The sequence below is a fragment of the Sceloporus occidentalis genome, unplaced genomic scaffold, assembly GCF_023333645.1.
Source record: "Sceloporus occidentalis isolate IW3139 unplaced genomic scaffold, rSceOcc1.0.p SCAF_2, whole genome shotgun sequence".
NCBI classification, from domain to species: Eukaryota; Metazoa; Chordata; class Lepidosauria; order Squamata; family Phrynosomatidae; genus Sceloporus; species Sceloporus occidentalis.
Window position 1 is genome coordinate 11,407,577 of NW_028316982.1, and position 20,976 is coordinate 11,428,552.

The 20,976-nt window shown below is 41.9% G+C and overlaps 1 protein-coding gene across 9 annotated transcripts in view; it reads right to left on the reverse strand.

Annotated features, from left to right (window-relative positions):
* LOC149317974 (phospholipid-transporting ATPase IF-like) overlaps nucleotides 1–20,976 on the reverse strand; it is a 142,547-nt gene that overhangs the window by 77,114 nt on the left and 44,457 nt on the right. For all 9 annotated transcript variants that reach the window (XM_089508767.1, XM_089508765.1, XM_089508762.1 and 6 more), the window contains exons 4-8: nucleotides 8,707–8,787; nucleotides 6,141–6,248; nucleotides 5,051–5,179; nucleotides 2,139–2,242; nucleotides 396–443 (exon numbers count right to left, since the gene is read on the reverse strand). In XM_089508767.1, the coding sequence (XP_089364893.1) occupies nucleotides 396–443; nucleotides 2,139–2,242; nucleotides 5,051–5,179; nucleotides 6,141–6,248; nucleotides 8,707–8,787 (470 nt within the window). The remainder of the gene's footprint in view (nucleotides 1–395; nucleotides 444–2,138; nucleotides 2,243–5,050; nucleotides 5,180–6,140; nucleotides 6,249–8,706; nucleotides 8,788–20,976) is intronic.

Sequence of the window (20,976 nt, forward strand, 5' to 3'; positions counted from 1 at the left end):
CCATCTCATTTTGCTTGAATCCCTGCTCTAGCACCAGATCCCTGTTTTAAATCCTTTTTGCTCAGACCACTTCAATAGAAACCTTGTCGGTCCTTCCAAACATTCTCACTCCTTCTTCCATCCCCTTTTGCTTGAATCCATACATTAAATCCTCTTTGCCTACACCCTTTCAACAGATTCCTGTTTTAAATCCTCTTGGCTTAACTCTTTCAAAAGAAATCTTGTTGGTCCCCCCAAATGCTCTCACCTCTCTTTCCTGAAAAAAGAGTAAGATAATTTTTTTCTAGTATTTAAAAAAAAAAGTTTAGTCTTTGAGTAGTCCCACATGTCTTATTGTGGCTCCCACCCTTCTGCAGTGGCCCATCCCTGGCTTACAGTTTTAACCACTGGCTTACCGTACTATCTCCTCAATGTGTTGAGTTATCGTTATTCGTCCAACAAATCTGTAGAAGAGATTCATGAGTCAGACGAATATATTTCCAGGGAAAAAAAAAACTTTATTCCAGATTGCAGTTTATAATTTAAGAATGGTTAAATTTAAGAAAGAGAAGCTCATCTTTTGATTAAGCATTAAATATTGGCTACCATGGAGACATACTAAAAACACTGTTAAAAGCAACAAATAATTATTTTCTGAAGAAAATTAATGTAATAAAAAAATAGTAAAAATTACCCCTTCAAAAATCAATTATATGATAAGACACAGAAAAGAAAAGTGCTTCATTAGTTAATTAGTTTGAGTGGTTAATATCAGTCAAAACTACATACTTTATACATATTTAGTCTAGCATCTTTGGCACCTCATTCTGGACAAAGTGTATGAATGAACCCAGGCACAATTCAAAGTGCTTGTTATGACCTATAAAGTCCTATATGGTTCAGGTCGAGGCTATTTGGCAAAGCGTATCTCCCTGTATGAACCAACCAGCACTCTGAGATCCTCAGGAGGCCCTTCTTTCAGTCCCACTACTATCACAAGCACAGTTGCTGGTGACATGAGAGAGGGCCTTTTCTGTGGCTGCCTCTAGATCGCTGCCACCATCACAAGCCCAGGGAGGCCAGAATGGCCCCTTTCTTCTCATCCTTCCACTGGCAGCTTAAGACCTACCTGTTTAGTCATGCATTTAAAACATAAAGTTTTAAAACAGGGGCTGGGGTGTTGTACTGTTCTAAAGGTTTTTTTTTAACATTTTAATCTTTTTAATTGCATTTTATTATTTAAACATGTAACGTGTGTTAATATTGTAATAATTGAATTGTATTTTAACATACTATTTTGTATGCTTTTAATTATAGTGTTCTTTAATGTTGTGAGCCTCCCCGAGTCCCAGTTTTGGGGAAAGGGCAGGATAAAAAAAAAAAAAGCCTTCCAAGGCCAATGAAGACTCCCTGTTAAAGCAACAGAAAATTCCCAGTCATGTCCTCCAACAAAACAATGAGTCTGCCTGGACTTCTGGGAGAAATAACAGAAAAGATGTATGGAAGAGAAAGACCTAGCACCCCAAAAGACTCTGTGGGTTGGCTCTGTTACAGTATTCAAATTATCCTTCTTAAAAACTGTTTACATCAGCCAAAAGCAATCATCTCAGAGATAAGCCATGGAGTTGTCTGGTGAAAAGGACTGACAGTCAGCTGGGTTCATAGTTACAATGAAAATGGAATGGTAGCTGTCAGCAGGGAAACTCAAGTCACCTGAGTGTCTTAAGTCTATCCTCTGGACCCTCCCCCATGCCTGAAGATTAATTCACTTCAGACTCCTTGTTAAGTGTGTTAAACCTAACTCAGGACATATAGATGAAAGTTCAGATGACAATCAGAGCCACGTTCAATCAATGTTCTGCCAAAGAAATCCTTCTATATTAAGAAGGAGGAATGCTGTGGAAATCTATTCAAACAGATTTCTATGCAGGGCAATGTCCTCTCCCCATCAACAGCCTTCTCATTACATATAATACTAAAATATTAATGCTTCAAACAGAGGGATGTACACTGCCACTATGGAGCTCTCCACTCAGTACTCAAAAGCTCCGTAGTGAGAATTTCTGGAGCAGTTCAGTCTAAAGCAATCTAATCTTTAATATTTCCAAAAACAATCACATTTAAAATTCTCTTTTCAAAGAAAAATACAGAAATAAAACCTGTAGAGATCTGCTTCTGGTTGCTGGCATTCTATAACAGCTACAAGTTTGTCCAGGTTAGCAACTGACTGCAATACTGCGGTTTCTGGGACTGCAACATGTGTCTGAAAGAGAAAGAAATATAAACACATACATTACCATGTGCACTGCATTAACGAGCACTGCATCAGACAGAAGCTAAAGACAACTACTTCTGCACATCACCAGAGCTGCCAGGTTATAAAGCCCTTTATGTATTCTTCAATTAAACCTCCAAATTGCATTTTAAATTTTCCAATATGTTACCAAAGGGAAATAATACTGAACAAACACGAGCCATGATTTGTTAAGTAGTTGCCACAATGTACATAACACCATTTCTTATTAGAATTGGTGTGTTTAGAATGGCAGGTCAGAAGTAGGAAGATCAGGATTCAAACTCACACTGAATCATGGTGGAGCATCATTGCCTCTCAGCCTGGCCTCCCTAACATCTCTGTTATGGGGATAAAAATGCAGAAGAACTACGCACATCATCTTTACCACCTTAAAACTGGGTATAATTGTAACCAATACAATATTTGGTGAGCAGGCTATTGTTATTGTTCTCCCAAGTCAACAGGAAAGCCTTATATTTTTGCACTTAATCAGACAATCAGAAGAGAACTCAAAAACCACACCATTTGGCAGGACAATAAAGGATGGCCAGCTTATCAAGTGTTAACATCCTCATCAGCGTATGGCAAAAAGCAGTTTATTTACTACCAACCAAACATACAAAAAAAAAAAAAAAAAGGCTTCCATGAGGCTGGTGTCATTTCAGGCCACTGAAGCCTACAAATGCAGTATGAATACATCACTGCAGCATGCCCCTGGGTCTTCTCTTCCTGGTACGGCAATGCTCTACATGCATGCTCAGCAATCCAATTTAAGTTCAACACTGGCTAAATGAGATCTGACAAGGCTATGGGATTTTACTTTGGACAACCAACACCAGTACTTATACCCAACTGTGCAACTGCAGGCTAGAGGTTCAATGCAACAGTCTAACATAAAGAAATCTCATCAAATTATTCTTGTGAAAATGCAGAAAATATACAGAGATTGCTCTTAGTTTTAGTAAGTTGTAAGTGAGCAAAAGGATTTGGGAAAATGTGGTAAGGAATTCAAATGCATACACTCACACCACTGACCAGAGTGAGACTCACAAATAGGTTTGCATAGTATCAGGTGCCCCAAACCTGTTTAAATTGTAGCATAAAGTATTCTAGATTTCTAAAAGTGTCCAAAAGGAAGAATCAGGAGTAGTCTACTATTTAGCACTTAAGCTGGAGCATACCGCTTTTGCCAGATTCAGCAACACCCTTCTCTCTTTTGTGGTCCTTTGTACATTCTAAAAATCTGTTCCAGACATTTTTCTGGCCCTCCAGCACAAATATACTAGGGACCTGGGGTGACTGTCATGACTTTTCAAAGAAGCTTTACACAACTGAATCTTCAGCTAAATTTAAATAAGTAGTTTAAGAGAAATTCTGGACATGAAGTTCCAAGCACAGCTGCTGCCTCAATACTGTCTTGTTACTTGAGCTCATAGAGTGAAACAAAATGGATTGTGAAAGAAAATAACACTGAACAAAACAGAAACAAGAAGAATCAGCTTAGCTCTAAAGGACTTTTAAGGACATCTACACATAACTTTTGAAGGGCTGACTCATACTTGGCACTACCAATTTCAGAATAAGAATACTGAAAACATATGTATCAATTGTGTCTGGTCATTAAACATTTAAACAAATTGGATTACTTTTATCTGGTTACTGACATGGCCCTCGTCCATGGTATTCTCAGTATTTTTCTCCAGCATCACATCTCAAATGAGTTTTCTTCCTATCTGCTTTTTTCACTGCCCAGCTCCCACATCCATACATGGTGAGGGGAATATAATGGCTTGGATGATTGTCACTTTATGTTCAGAGTTATATCCTTACGCTTTATTATCTTGTCCAGTTCTTTCATAGCTGGAGTTCCCAATCCTAGTCTTCTTCTGATTTCTTGAATGCAATCTCCATTCTGAGCAATATTTGAACCAAAATATAGGAACTCAGACTATTTCAATTTTCTCGTTGTCTAGCATGAATCCTTGTAGATCTTCCATGGTGGTGGTGATGATGACGACAATGATGATTTAATATTCAGCATTAATCCAACCTTGACACTTTCCTCCTTGACCTTCCTTCAGTAATTGCTCCAGGTCTTTATTTCTGCTAGTAGTATTGTGTCATCTGTATATCTTAGGTTGTTAATAGTCCTTTCTCCTATCTTTACTCCTCCTGCCTCTTGAGTCTAAGACTGCTTTGTATACAATATTTTCTGCATACAGGTTAAATAAATAGGGTGATAGTATGCAACCTTGCCTGACTCCTTTGCTTATTGGGAACCATTATATTTCTCCATATTCTGTTCTGATGGCAGCCTCTTGTCCTGTGGCATTCCCATACCTCTAAATGCAAACCATAGCTTTTTGTGATCTATACAATCAAAGGGTTTACTGTAGTCAATAAAGCATATGCAGATTTTCTTCTGGAATTCCCTGGTGCTCCCCTTTATCCAATGTATATTTGCAATGTGATCCCTAGGGCCTTGAGACAATGTGATCCCTAGGGCCTTACGACAACTTAAAGGGGCCTTAAGACAACTTAAAGGGGATTACAAGGAGAGAGAAAGATTGGAAGGAAAAAAGCATGAGGGGATCTGGAGTGACATGGCCCTTAGGGCTGAGTAAAATGGACATATCTGCCTTATGAGATATTGCAAATTTTAGTGTGCTGAAGTCTGCCCAGGGAAATTCCATATTAACACGCTCCCTCTCTGTAAGACGAACTGAAAATGCACATGCTTGAAACTAGTGCTACTCAAAAGTAATGAAAACAGACCTTAAGATTTGTTTCTCCATCCAAGCTTGCAGTAGTAACGTAACAAGAGCCATCTGCTCTGTCAGATGACAGAAGTACAAGATCAACAGGGAAAGTTTCATCTTTGGCTACTCTGACAATATCTCCCACCTGAAAAGACAAAACAAATACACACACACACACACACACACACTCTTATAAGTCAATTATTGGACCAAAGCATTCACATTAATGCTGGACAGGACCCAACTGGTCAATTCAGTTGAAAAATGGAGAGTGGAGAAACTTTCCTATTCTTCTGCAGCCTCATGCATCCTAATAATCTGCTCAAGAAGACTGAGAAGCCCTTTTTAGCACATGTCTAATACTTTAGGAGGGAGAGCTGTGGCAGGGGAGAGAACTTCCCAGCACTAGCTCAAGTACTGTTATTTTAATCCAACTAACTTTGGTACAATTCCACTGTAAGTAAAACAGCAACCATGGAATTTATCACCACTGAAACATGGTTTCTGAAACATACAAAATTATTCTGTACAACTAAGGCGCGTTACAGACCGCCCCTTTGGGGCAGCCTGTAGGTGCTCCTTTCCCCGCCGGATCGGGGCCTCAGCTGCCAGAACGGCAGCCTCCGAGGCCCTGATCCGCCACTTTCCAGGCTGCAGGGAAGCGGCAAAAGGCCGCTTCCCCACGGCCAGGAAAGGGGTGTCCTTGGGGCTTCATGCCCCAAGAACACCCAACAGCGGTGGGGAGGAGGAGAAAGGGGCCACGCGGCCCCTTTCTCCCTTGCATCACTGGCGCAGCCGTCTAAAGGCTGCGCCAGCAATGCAAATCGCGGAAGGAGCTCCATTTCAGAGCTCCTTCTAGCGCTGCGGAAAGGGTGCTCTATGCACCCTCGCACGGCACAAAGACGTCACGTCCGCGCCACCCCGTTTGGAGGCGGCGTGTTCGTGACGTCATAATGGCGGCCCCCATGTGGAACGGGCACCGCCATTTTGTACTTCCTGGGGACACATTAGGGTTAGGTGCATGCATAAGGCATGCACTTTCCCTAAGCCTAGTATGTCCCCAGGACGTATTTTACGCCCGTCTGTAACGGGCCTTAGACACATACCCGAATATTCTTTGATCTAGTTTTTACAAGGCCACCGCTACGAACGACATATACTGGAGCTCCATTTACTTCATTGTCTGCTTTATGTCGTAACCAGTCTTCATATCCCTGTAAATGATGAAAAAAGAAAGTTAATAATATACAAAATTATTGAGAAAAAACAAATATTTGTTGGATCAGAAAACCAAGAGGAACCAGCTGCTGCTTTGGACACAATCTAGCTTAAAGAAGGCTGCAATCTGACCATTGGGAAGTAGGGCCTGGGAGCACTAACATTAACTTTTAGATCACTTTCAAAACAGCTGGACTGAGGAAGGATTAACTTTGGATAAAAAAGGAAGGTTAAATGTGGTGGTGCTATACATTTTAAACTGAACAAGTTAGAGGCAAAATAGATGCCTCAGAATTTTATTACAATTTACATTAAGGCTCCTGCTGATGGACCTATGTCAGTTCCAAAAAGGACATACATTTACTAATGGGATAACCTATAAGGTGCTACAATTCCTTTATTGCAGAATTTCCCACTAAATTGGGGATGGGAATCACGAAGCTTTCCAGACATCATTGCACTTCAGTTGAAATAGCCAATGTTAAAGAATGCTGAGAGCAGTGATCCAACATCTTAAGGGCTGCTGGATTCCAACCGCTGTACCAGGCTGTCTTCAAGGTTATATTCTCTTGTGTTTGTTAGATGAGCAGTTCTGCCGCATTTATATCCAGCAAGCATATTACAGAAGGGAATAAGTAAATAGAAGTGATCTGAGAAATGTCTGCAGAAAGGTCATACAAGATGCAGGTGTCTAGCCTTCCCTTGTTTACTATTAACTCAGCTGAACGTATCCAAGTGTGACAGCTGTCACTAAGGCAACACACCCGAGATATCCTGCTTGACTGAGTGGGAAGAATAGGCAACTGGCTAAGGTGGGATGCCTTTAATCCTTGCAGGACAAGGGAAACAAATCTCATACAAGCCCATTAACAACCTAAGATATACAGACACTACAGAGACTTGGCAATACATAGAATTTTAAAATACAGTAGTCAGCTTCACAAACTATGAAGAAATCTACACTTTAGCCTTTTAAAGCTTTCCTGTTTGATATGATTGTGTTCTTTTCCACAAAAAGCTTTTTATTCTAAAAAGGTATGTGACAAATGCATTAAACAAAAACAAACATGGCATACAGCTTTTCACATCTGTTATAAGATCTGTCAGTACATAAACTACTCCAAGGCTTTTTTTAATGCCACTGTGCAAGAACTCACTCTTTTGGATGAGTGTGAGACCTCAGGAAAAAGGTCTTTATAATGGAAGCTGACATGCAATGCCCTAGCTCCAAAATTCTGTGTCAGTTTGTCACTGTCCACTTAAGTGTCTTACTGGGAGCGACTAAGTGCATGGCAGCCAGAGCAAAAAGAAGAAAAAAAGGCCCCAGGCTAACCTGCTGTTTTGCTACAGAAAACATATTTACTTGTTCTCGGCTATAAGATTGAGTCCAGTAGAATCCTTTGTATGTCACGAAGGACCAAAAAGATGCAATATCAATGAAAAAGACAAGGACATACAAGCTGTCTTCATTAAATCATACCTGGATTGGGCAATCTATAAATCAAATTATAGACACAGGTCTGGAAACTGCTCTAGCAAGTGTCCATTTCTCCTGTCAGTTGCTACTACTTATTTTCCACTCACTGGTGTTCAGAAATTGTAAAGATAATATGCACACAGGCAGAATTATACATTATAATGGACAGCTGCTAATGGAAAGAGCACCCTCCTATCAATTTCTCCCCCCTTCTCCTGAAATATGTAGGGTTACATATGTAGCAGCACAACAGTGTAATATGCTTTGTTCCACATCACTGCCTATTCAATAAACATACAATATGATACCACTTATCCTGGGGGAGTAAGCTGACACAAGGATGCTACCTTCAGCTGTGGTCCTATGCATCATGCTACAGTTAGATCTTATTTGGAATCCTGTAATGTTCTCTACCTGGGTTTGCCTTTGAAGAGAGTTCAGACATTTCAGTTGGTATAAAGAGCTGCAGCTATAGTGTTACCTTGCAGCTCCCTGTTACAATAGATCAACTAGCTGCCAGACTGTTTCTAGGCACATTCAGAATGCTGGTTATGACCTATGAAGTCCCATACAGTTTAGGTCCAGGTTATTTGACACATCATATCTCCCCATATGAGTACCCACAGACCTTGTGATCCTCAAGGGAGGCATTTTTTCTGATGCATTTCCTCCACATGGATGGCTGGTGGTTCTTAAAGAAAAGGCTTTACAAGGTTCTGTATTGTTTTTATTTAACTGTTTCAGCTGTTTTTAAAAATCTTTCTCAGATGTATGTTTTAGATTGTTTTAAAAATGTTAACAGTTTAATTGTATTTTAATGTTTTAAAAATGTTAATAGTTTAATTGTTTTAATGTTAACTTTAATATGCTTTTACCTATACTGTACTTTAATTCGTAAACATTTTGAGCTCCAGTTTTTGAGTTAACACATTTAAATAAAAGTAACAACAACATTCTGCCAAGTCACATTTCCTTACCTGCTTTATTGCTGTTACAGTTATTACAAAAAACAATGGCAATCCACTTGTAACTGGACTTGTAGGTGTATCTATCATAAGCTAGAAGGGGGGAAAAGGTTGAGATAATATTAGGATGAGACTAGTTTGGGGAGTATGACAGTCAAAATTGTACATCACATGAAGGAGCCTACAAATTTTGGATTGTGACTGCTGCTAACCTTGCTGCAACCTGACTTGAGCAGGAGCAGTTTCTCAACATCACTGGATATATTAAGAAAAACTAGTTGCTTCCAAGAATCTCTGAAATCCAATGCAGTGTTGGGAAAGAGCCTAGCAATAAGCAGAGCCTTATCTCTGATGTCATGTTGGCCTCAAATGGAATTTAGAAAGTAGTGAGAACTTGGTCCTGGAACCAAACCCCACCAGATACCACAGGCCCACTGTATAATAAATCTGTACTGTTTTATTTTCTACTTCTCTTGTCTGGATATTTTATTTTGATAATTAACAATTAAACCTCATTGCGCTTTACTGCACTGAACCCAATGATCAACACAGCTACTTGTCTAGAATAGAATCTATCTTGAGGCTAGAATACTAAATCCAGGAAGGGATCATAAGGGTAAAAGCACAAGGTGAGTGACTGGAGGCCAAGGGTTGGAACTGCAAGGCCAGCCCTGACAGGGGTTTCATCAAATTCCTCTTTACTGTCTACAGCTTTGCTAGACATGAACATCCTTTACTTCAGGCTTATTTAAGATGTGGATCAGGCAACCACTCTGAGGACTGGCTCCCTACATTTGCCCTTCCCACACAGTGATGACAGCCCATGGAGGTGTTGGAAGATGGACATATGCATTAACAAAATAAGAGTGTGACCACATTGCTTAGTAATGTACTTTAATCCCAAATAATAGATTATTTTTGCTCGTGTTGCAAACCAGGCAATTGCAATCTGCCATATTACTACTGTTGTGCTAACTGCAGCAGAAAATATTAACAAGCTCTGCTCCTATCATTTTCCTTCTGCTAAAGGAAAAACACTACCTTGCATTATGTGAAGCGTGCATTCAGAGTGGAGGGAGATCGATGGGACAGCAATTATTCGGAAACTAACATTAATCCAAGAGTTTTATTACCTTTAAGGAGGATTTAATACATTAGATAGAAAACTGAAAGAATAGATTTTGTACAAATAATCAAGACCTCAATCCTGTCCCAAGGATAAGTATTCAGCAACCAATCCTAGAAGAGCACATTTTAAGAGAAAACACTGGCAGTCAGCAGTCTACTTTACAGGCTTAATTTCACTTGAAGGAACCAATCTGTGCTTGGTTAGGTTTTGTTTGCAGGTTGGACACAGAACAGGTTTAAGGCTTGTTTACCTATTAGGTGTCAATGTACAGGTAAGAACCCAAATAATACTTGGTTTGCTCAGAAGACCATTCAGCCCTTTCTACAGCTTCATGGAAGATTTTACCTCATGATCTGACCCAGATATGATAAAGTGTGACTAAATGTAGGAGCAACATGGTGGGACAAGCTATGTGGTTCCTTCCACCTACTCATAGTCCTCTTTCTCAGTCAATCAGTGATGGGGCAGTTGGCCTGCCCACGTGGCTGCTTCACTAAAACATACATACAACTGAGCAAGAAGGAATTACACCACAGGTAAATAGCAGTGAGTGACCAGAGAAAATACAACAGAAGGTTTTGAACAATAAAGGTGAGACTAGTAGTTTAATAGCTACTTTTTAAAGTCTAGAGCAGCAACACTAAGTATCATAGGTACAACATATAGTCCTGTTAGGACTATAATTTTCTAGATCTAGTTCAGCTCACCTCTAGTTCGGCATGAATGAAAATGTACAAGTCATCAAAATGCATTTAAATCTGTATTCTTCTCATCCTAATTTTGTATGCTCCAAATTTCTGCCCTTTGATTAAAAGCCACTGTTTTCAGTATACTCTACCTTGCATTTCAAAACTATCTGTCAATTCCATTCACAACATTATAAAACTCTATACTCTCTGTTCCACCAACAGAGCTCTGAATCCACTTATCTCTATGAAGAATGTAATGTATAATCAGTCTCCTGTCCAAGGGACAAGATCTTAAATATAAAGAAACTCTTGGAGAAGTTGAAATAGAATGAATTGTTTTTCTGTCTTAAGAAAAAAAAATCATGAGGAATATTCACTGGAAGACAGAAAAACAAAATAAAAGAAGTCATCATGTACCAAATTATGATGTAGTTCTACAGTTAAAGCAAAGCTGCCCAGGTCTTGTATAAAGCGTGGATGGGAGAGACTACATGATTGTCACAACTCTATCCATGCAGTTTAATTAATGATCTTTAAAAATATACATATTGGCTGCAGTTGAAAACAGAAGTTATCAAAAAAGAAAGAAATGGTCATAGTAATGGCTAAAAACAGCATGGCAAGCAATGTTATTGTTGTGTACCTTCAAGTCATTTCTGACTTACAGCGACCCTAAGATCTTCATAGGTTTTTCTGGGGCTGAGACTGTTGACTCGCCCAAGTTCATCCAATGGGTTTCCATGGTCAAGCAGAGAATCAAACCCTGGCCTCCAGAGTTGTAGCCCAATGGTTAAGCCACTATGCCACGCTGGCCCTCATCAGCATGTCAGACTATACTGATGTCAAAAGGACAAACTTTAACAGACTACTTGACAATAGAGCTTCACCTTAAAACAACTGAGATAGTACTGAACTGAACTGTAAAGTATTCATAGAATCATAGAGTTGGAAGAGACCACAAGGGCCATCCAGTCCAACCCCCTGTCATGCAGGAAATCCAAATCAAAGCATTCCCGACAGATGGCCATCTAGCCTCTGCTTAAAGACCTCCAAGGAAGGAGAGTCCACTACACTCCAAGGGAGTGTGTTCCACAGTCGAACAGCCCTTACTGTCAGGAAGTTCTTCCTAATGTTGAGGTGGAATCTCTTTTCCTGTAGTTTGCATCCACTGTTCCGGGTCCTGTTCTCTGGAACAGCAGAAAACAAGCTTGCTCCCTCCTCAATATGACATCCTTTCAAATATTTAAACAGGGCTATCATATCACCTCTTAACCTTCTCTTCTCCAGGCTAAACATCCCCAGCTCTCTGAGTCGTTCCTCATAGGTCATGGTTTCCAGACCTTTCACCATTTTAGTTGCCCTCCTCTGGACATTCTCCAGTTTCTCAATGTCTTTTTTGAATTGTGGTGCCCAGAAGTGGACACAATATTCCAGGTGGGGCCTGACCAGAGCAGAATACACTGGCACTATTACTTCTCTTGATCTAGACACTATACTTTTATTGATGCAGCCTAAAATTACATTGGCCTTTTTAGCTGCCGCATCGCACTGTTCACTCATATTCAACTTGTGGTCTACTTGGACTCCCAGATCCCTTTCACATGAAGTTTCATTCAGCCAGGTGTCACCCATCCTATATCTGTGCATTTTATTTGTCTGCCCTAAGTGCAGTACCTTACATTTCTCCGTGTTGAAGTTCATTTTGTTAGCTTTGGCCCAGCTTTCTAGTCTATTCAGGTCATTTTGGATGTTGATCCTGTCCTCTGGAGTATTAGCTATTCCTCCTAATTTGGTGTCACCTGCAAATTTGATAAGTATGCTCCCAATTTTGTCATCCAGGTCATTGATAAAGATGTTGAATAACACTGGGCCCAGGACAGAGCCCTGTGGGACCCCACTGGTCACTTCTCTCCAGGATGAAAAGGTGCCATTGTTGAGCACCCTTTGGGTTTGGCCAGTCAACCAATTACAAATCCATGTAACAGTTACTTTGTCTAGCCCACATTTTACAAGCTTGTTTGCAAGAATGTCATGGGAATCCTTGTCAAAGGCCTTACTGAAATCAAGATATACTATATCCACAGCATTCCCTTCATCTACCAAGCTCGTAATTTTATCAAAGAAAGAGATTAGATTTGTCTGGCATGACTTCTTTCTCTGAAACCCATGTTGACTTTTTGTGATTATGGCATTTATTTATTTATTTATTTAGGTATTTATATCCCGCCCTTCAGCCCTAATGGCTCTCAGGGTGGCTTACATTTATTATTTTTTAACCAGACAGTTCACTGCCCGCAGGCTTACAATCTAAAAGACACGACACAAAAGAAGAAGGGAATGGTGAGGGGGGGAGGGGATCAGGTCCAGCATTCTTCTCTCCCTCTGAGGCCTGGACCAAGGCAGATGGACCGGAGGGAGGCCTCTGCTTCTTCTGCATTGCCTTCTAGATGTTCACAGACTCTCTGTTTAATGTTCTGCTCCAGAATCTTTCCTGGTATTGATGTCAGACTAACTGGACGATAATTGTTGGGATCCTCTTTTTTCCCCTTTTTGAAGATGGGAACGTTTGCCCCCCTCCAGTCTGCTGGGATTTCTCCTGTTTTCCAGGAGTTTTCAAATATGATTGCCAATGGCTCTGATATTACATTTGCCAGTTCTTTTAGTACCGGTGGATGTAGTTCATCTGGTCCCGGAGACTTAAATTCATTTAGATTAACAAGGTATTCCTCTACTATCTCTTTACTTATTCTGTGCTGAAATTCCCCATGTCTGTCCTCTGCTCCATTATCCTCAGGTTGAGCACCTTTGCCTTTTCTGAGAAGACTGAGGCAAAGAAGGTGTTGAGTAATTCTGCCTTTTCTCTGTCTTCTGTTAGCATTTTGCCATCTTCTCCACGCAGTGGCCCTACTGTTTCCTTCTTCTTCCTTTTGCTGCGGACATATCCAAAAAAATCCCTTTTTATTTTTTTTTTAACCTCTCTAGCAAGCCTGAGTTCATTCTGCACTTTAGCTTTTCTGACTTTACCCCTACAGATGTGCGCTATTTCTTTCAATTCCTTTTTTGTGACTTCCCCCTTTTTCCATTTCTTATACATATTCTGTTTCAAACTTAGCTCAGTTGAAAGTTCCTTAGTCATCCATCCTGGTTTCTTGAGACACCTCCCGTTTTTCTTTCTCACTGGAACTGTTTGAAATTGTGCCTTCAGTATCTCTCTTTGGAGAAACTCCCATGCGTCCTGAACTCCCTTCCCTTTTAGTATTTCTGACCACGGGATCACCCTCAATACTTCTCTAAGTTTACTGAAATCCGCTCTCCTAAAGTCTAGATGGAGCCCTGGTGGCGCAGTGGTTAAATGCCTGTACTGCAGCCATTCACTTGAAACCACAAGGTTGCGAGTTCAAGACTAGCAAAAGGGCCCAAGCTTGACTCAGGCTTGCATCCTTCCGAGGTCGCTAAAATGAGTACCCAGATTGTTGGGGGCAAATTAGCTTACTTGCTAATTAGCTTACTTGCTGTTCACCGCTATGATCTTTGGAATAGCGGTATATAAATAAAACAAATTATTATTATTATTAGAATGCATGTCTGACTATGCCTGGCCACTCCTTTCCATTGTATAACAAGGTCCAGGAGAACATGGCCACTTCCACCTAATGATTCCACCACTTGCACCCCATTAACCAAGTCATCCTTGTTGGTTAGGATCAGATCTAAAATAGCTGACCCCCTTGTTGCCTCTTCCACCTTTTGGACCATGAAATTGTCTTTGAGGCAAGTGAGGAATTTGCTAGACCTTGAGGATTTTGCTGAGTTTGACTTCCAGCAAATATCAGGATAGTTGAAGTCGCCCATCACTACTACATCTCTCTTTTCTGACTGTGTGGTCATCTGTTCTAGAAAGATATCATCCAATTCCTCAGTCTGACTTGGGGGTCTGTAGTAGACTCCCACCGTAACATCCCTGTTGTTTCCCTGCCCTTTAATTTTTATCCAGATGCTCTCCATCTGGCTTCCATGATTGATGTCCTGGATCTCTTCACTGGTGTAAATATCTCTGACATATAGTGCTATTCCTCCTCCTTTCCTGTTTGGCCTATTTCTCTTAAAAAGGTTATACCCCTCTATTTCCACATTCCAATCATGAGACTCATCCCACCAGGTTTCAGTGATGCCTATTATATCATATTTGCTTTGTTGTACTAGGAGTTCAAGTTCATCTTGCTTATTTCCCATGCTCTGTGCATTAGTGTAGAGACATCGCAGACCATGGGTCCCATTTACTTGCTGCTTGTGCAAGTTTTATTGCTTCCCACTGTTGGGTCCTTGCACTTTTTTTCTTGTTTCCTCTATGTCTGTTTGACTATTTTCTCCAGCCCTTTCTCCTTCCTTAATATTGTCTCCCTTCCCCACGGAACTGTTTAAAGCCCTCCTGATCAAGTTCTTGAGACTGTTGGCAAAAACATTTCTTCCAGCTGGTGTAAGATGCAACCCATCTGTTGCAAGAAGTCCCTCCTCATGGAACCGCAGCCCATGATCAAAGAATCCAAATCGTTCTCGGCGGCACCATCTGCGAAGCCAGTTGTTCACATCAGCTATTTTACTTTCCCTTCCTGGATCATGCCCTTCACCTGGCAGAAGAGAGGAGATGACAACCTGTGCATCCATTCCTTTCAGCTTCCTACCAAGCGCCTCGTAAACCCTTTTGATGTTCTGCAGGCTGTGTCTTGCAGTATCATTCGTTCCCACGTGGACCAAAAGGAAGGGGTATTGGTCAGTAGGCTTGACCAGTCTTGTCAGCCTCTCTGTCACATCACAGATCTTTGCCCCAGGGAGACAACACACCTCTCGAGACATCTTGTCAGGCCCACAAATCACTGCTTCTGTACCCCTCAGCAAGGAGTCCCCCACTACGACCACACGCCTCCTCCGAGGTTTAGCAGTGGCTGTTTCCTTGGGTGGGACTCTCAGGCTTGCCTGCTCTGTCCTTGAAGTCTGTCCATGCTGCTCTTCTTCATCCTCCTTGATAAGGGAAAGAGCTTTGAATCAATTCTCTAGCTGCAAGCTCCCCGAACAATCCCTTCTTGGCCTACTTCTCTGTGTGTCATTCCTCCAACTGTCTGCTTCCTGTGTATGTGAAGTGACCTCCTTGGCTCCAGCATCCTCCTCTGTATGGTATTCGTCCAGGATTGTTAATTCTGTTGTGTCCAGGAAATCCTCCTGCTCCCTAATATGCTGAAGTGTAGCTACTCTGGACTCCAACTGCTGCACTTTCTCCTCCAAGAGGGTTACCAACTTGCACTTGGGGCATGTGAAGTTCTCCACTTCTGTAAGCAAGAAGACAAATATCCCACAAGTGTTGCAGGTGACTGCCATGGTTCCGTCAATGTCCATACTGAGAAGTCTTAGGAAATTACTGGAATAGGACTGCGGGCTTCCTCCTGAAAAAAAAGAATCCTCTAGAAAACACCAACGTTAAAGCCCCTGAGGTTTCAATAATTTGTGGCAGTGAGCTCAATCAACTCTGCCTCTGCTGTAGATTTCCTTGGATGAAAAAAAATGAAATAAAAATAGAAATAAAATTTTGGCGCGCTGCTCTGGGAGGAGTAATATAGAGCTAGTCTGCTAGCTCCGCCCCCTAGTGACTCACAGATGTGACTCACTGAAGCTCCACCCCTCTGCAAGAAGCACACTCTCCCTAGTTTTTTTAAAAAAATTAAACAGTGACCACTCAAAATGGCTGCCCAGCTACCTCTCTCCTCCTCCTCTCTGTAGCAGGAACTGCTCTGGAGAGGCTCTGGGAGGAGTAATAAACAGCTAGTCTGCAGAGTAGTTCCTGCTACAGGAATTGAAGTAAAATCCTCTGAAAAAGCCAAAGATATTGGCCATTGCATGGAACTAGGTGCAGGTTGGATTTTGCCCTAAAGCATATCAGTAGTCTGAACTGGAGTAGACCCATCATGAAACTTACATATGTATTAACCTGCAATTCAACAATTGATTCAATGGGTCAACTCTAGCTATGACTTTAAACAGAATTCAGAATTGCATCTAAGTTCCTTGTTTTATTTTTATTTTAACTGTTTCTTGAAGCCTACTACAGTAACTATTAACTAAAGACAGATCCATGCTAAACTACTTCAAGGAGGAGACATTTAGAAAATGAACTACATACACACACTCAAAATAATTTCACAGATGAAAAATTTAATATTACTATTCTACACTTATTGATTCTAGCCTTATCTGCCAGTTGAAAAAAAGTGGAAAATTAAACTGTACTTCTAAATTTATCCCATAATAAATACATGTTCATGTTCAGACCAATCAAGGTTACTCTTCAAGTGTTAGTTTTTGAGCACTATGTATCAAAACACTTTTTGCTGCATGCTAGAAATTTCCTCCTTCTAAAATCTATTTTTAAATTGAAAAAGGCTACAGTAGAACTTCAAAAATTCAAAGATACAAGCTGATAGAAAAGCCTAGTGAAGTGACTCACAATTAATTTGAGATGACATCACAACACACCAACCTGTTCAGACTGGTTAAATGACAACTTGGAAGGGAGGAAAAAAGGACTTGTAAACATGCCTGAGAACCTGATTTTCCAGGTACTTTAACAGCACCCCCTGCTTTACTAGTTATTTTGATTAAAATAGAGACAAAAATACAAAATCATAAAAACAGGCCTGCATCTCCCCATGAGGCAGGAAGTTAGAACAGCTGATCCTACAGGGAGACAGCACTTCCTCATGGAAAGATGAAAAGGAAACTGCCTCTTGGCCCATGAAGATGGGGTCTTTCCCACAGTGACCAGCCTCCTCCCCTCCAGTAACAGCACTGGACAGTATTTGGGATACATAAAGTAACAAGGTTACAAAAAGTATCAAGGAATTAACTCAAGCCCCATGAACATCAATTTACAAAACTGCACAAAATAGGAGGGCAGTAGAAATGGTAACCCTCCCAACTACCACCAACAAACAGGTTGATCTGGGCTTGCCCTCCTTACCTGTTTTCTCTATGTGACACTATCATGGGGTTCACTGGGGATGTGACTTGCTCAAGGTCACCCAGTGGGTTTCCATGGCTGAGCCATGGAAATCAAAGCCTGGTCTCCAGAACTGAAGTCCAGTGCTCAAACCACTACACCACGCTGGCCATCAGGAACGAAGAATTACTGTACTTTAACTCTTATTTTAAAAAATGAACCATCCCCTGGTGAAAGGCAAGAGTGTAATCTGTCCAGAAAGCATTAACCCCCTGCAGCTCTCTCATCCATCCAGGCTTTTGGGGTGCTCTGTGGCCATTCCAGGAAAATGAAAGAAATAAACATTGAATGAAATCAGAGAATAAGAAAGAAAAAGTAAGGGTAGGCCTCTTAGGGGCTCCACCATAGAAACTGATTCTAAAAAGGCTCCATGAAGCAAAAAGTTGGAAACCCCTGCTTTAGATTGTTTTACATACAAATAATAATAATAATAATAATAATATATATATATATATATATATACCGCTTTTCCAAAAAGATCAAAGCGGTTTACATAGAGTTTAAAACCAATTACAAAACACATCATAAAATAGATAAAACCAAGAGCACTAAATACAACATACAATCTAAAAACAATCATTCAATCAATCAATAGGGTGAGGTAGAGAGTCAATGGGATCAGAGTACATGACTTCATTTTCCAGGGGGGAAGGCTTGACAGAAGAGGAAGGTTTCAAGCCTCTTTTTAAATGTTTCCAGGGAGGTGATAAGACGGAGCTCATCGGGAAGACTATTCCAGATTTGTGGGGCCGCTACTGAGAAGGCCATCTGGGAAGTAATAACATATTTAGAAGGTGGAATTTCCAACAAATTCTTCCCTCAAGTAACTTGGGCCCAAGCCGTGTAGGGCTTTATAGGTAATAACCAACACCTTGTATTGCGCTCAGAAGTGAATAGGCAGCCAGTACAGATCTTTCAGAATAGGTGTTATATGGTCAAACCTGGACCAATCTGGCCGCCATATTTTGTACTAACTGAAGCTTCTGGGCTTGGTACAAGGGTTGCCCCATGTAGAGAGCATTACAGAAATCCAAGCGAGAGGTTACCAGAGCATGTACCACGGTTTCAAGGTCCCTTTGGCCAAGGTAGGGTTCCAGTTGGCGTATCAACCGAAGTTGATAGCAAGCACTTCTGACCGTCGCATCTACTTGAGATGTCAATGGCAGGGACAAGTCCAGAAGTACTCCTAAACTGCGAACTTCGTCCTTCAGGGGAAGTGTGACCCCATTCAGGACCGGTGGACAAATTTCCTTCCCCAGGCCTGGGGAACCTATCACCAGTACTTCCGTTTTCTCTGGATTCAAACTGAGTTTGTTTTCCCTCATCCAGCCCATTACCGACTCCAGGCAGGCATTCAGAGGAGAGACGCCATCCTTAGTCACTGCATCAGTCGGGGACACAGAGAAACATATTTGGGTGTCATCAGCATACTGATAACACTGCGTCCCGTGACTTCAGATAATCTCTCCCAGGGGTTTCATGTAAATGTTAAACAAAGTGGGGGACAAAATAGATCCCTGAGGGACACCAGATGTCACTTCCCTCTTAGAGGAGCAAGTGTTCCCCCAGCTGCACCATCTGGAATCTGCCCGAGCGGTAGGAACAGAACCACTGGAGCGCAGTGCCCCTGATGCCCAACTCGCTCAGGCGTTCCAGAAGGATACTGTGGTCAATGGTATCGAAAGCCGCTGAGATGTCCAAAAGCACCAACAAGGTCACACTTCCCCTGTCGATGCCCAGACAGAGATCATCGACTAAGGCGACCATGGCAGTCTCAACTCCGTAACCCGCTCTGAAGCCAGTTTGAAATGGGTCCAGATAATTGGTTTCATCCAAGACCGCTTGGAGTTGGAAGGCAACTGCTCTCTTGATCACCTTACCTAAAAAAGGCAATAGTGAGACCGGCCTATAGTTGTTTCTTAACAGGGGGTCCAGGGAGGGTTTTTTGAGCAACAGTCTGACTGTTGCTAATTTCAAACTAGATGGACATTTTCCCTCCTTGAATGATGCATTAATTATACGACACAATAAAGATGTTATCGCATTACCACCCTGGGCGGTCAGCCAAGAAGGACAGGGGTCGAGAGAGCACGTTGTCTTCCTAACACTTCCAAGAAGCTTGTCCACTTCATCGGTATGTACAAACTCAAAATGATCCAGTTTAATGGAGTCCACGGAAGCTCTGGACACCTCTTCTATTGTCTCTGAAGAAATGCCAGAGTCAAGATCAGCCCTTATCTGAGAGATTTTATATGCGAAGAAGTTGTTAAAGTCGTCACAGCAGGCCTTAGTTGGTTCTAAAATAGGGTTCAGGGCGGGGAAAGCTGAGTTAGCTCCCTGACCACCCTGAACAGCTCTGTTGGACGTGACTCTGCAGACGCAATACGTGCAGCATAGAAAGAATTTTTTGCTGCACCTATTGCCACTCCATAAGACTTCAAAAGAGTTTGATGGAGTGTCTTGTCGGACAAGCGCTCTAGTCGTTGCGTGGCCCACTTCATTTCCCTGAGATCTTCCATGTACCAGGGTTTCTTGTTCGAAGTGGGCCGGAAAGGAAGCTTAGGAGCGATACTGTGTATAGCCCTGGAGAGATCATTATCCCAGATGTTAGTCAGGGCATCAACAGAGTCGCTGTCAGATCCAACCATAAACCCCTCTAAGGCTTTTTGGAACCTTTTGGGTTCCATCAGTCTTCAAGGGTGGACCATCCTAATAGGTCCTCCACCCCCGGGGGGGATTTGGGTAGTTGCCTTAAGTCAGACCTCGACCAGGAAATGGTCCATCCATGATAGGGCAGGGGTACTACAGACTTCTGCCCACGGATTATCCCAATCCGTGCTGAAGACAACATCGAGTGTATTACCTGCACAATGAGTTGGTCCCGAGACTAGTTGGGATAGGCCCATGGCCATCATGGAGGCCATGAACTCCCGAGCAGCACTTGTCAGATCTCGTGAGCCGGCCTCGAAAGGGATGTTGAGGTCCTCCAGAACAAGAAGTCTGGGAGACTCCAACACCAGTTCCGAGACCAGCTGTGTCAGCCCGGCTAGGGAGTCTGTTAGCGCACGGGGTGGACGATAGACCAACAGAATCCCCAGACTATCCTTCGCCTTCAGGGTCAAGTAAATACACTCGATGAAGTCTGTCTTCCGGATCGGGTTCCTGGTTAGGGTGAGAGTATTTTTATGGACTAAGGCAACACCTCCCCCCCCGCTCATGTAGCCTGGACTGCTCCTTAACAGTATACCTGGCTGGGAGAGCCTGTGCCCACACAGCAGTACTCTCGGCCCCCAGCCAGGTCTCAGTGATGCAAGCCAGGTCACAGTTCTTATCCAGTCGGCCCTCCATATCCATGGATTCTTTGTCCATAGATTCAAGCATTCACAGCTTGAAAATATTCAAAAATATATAGATTC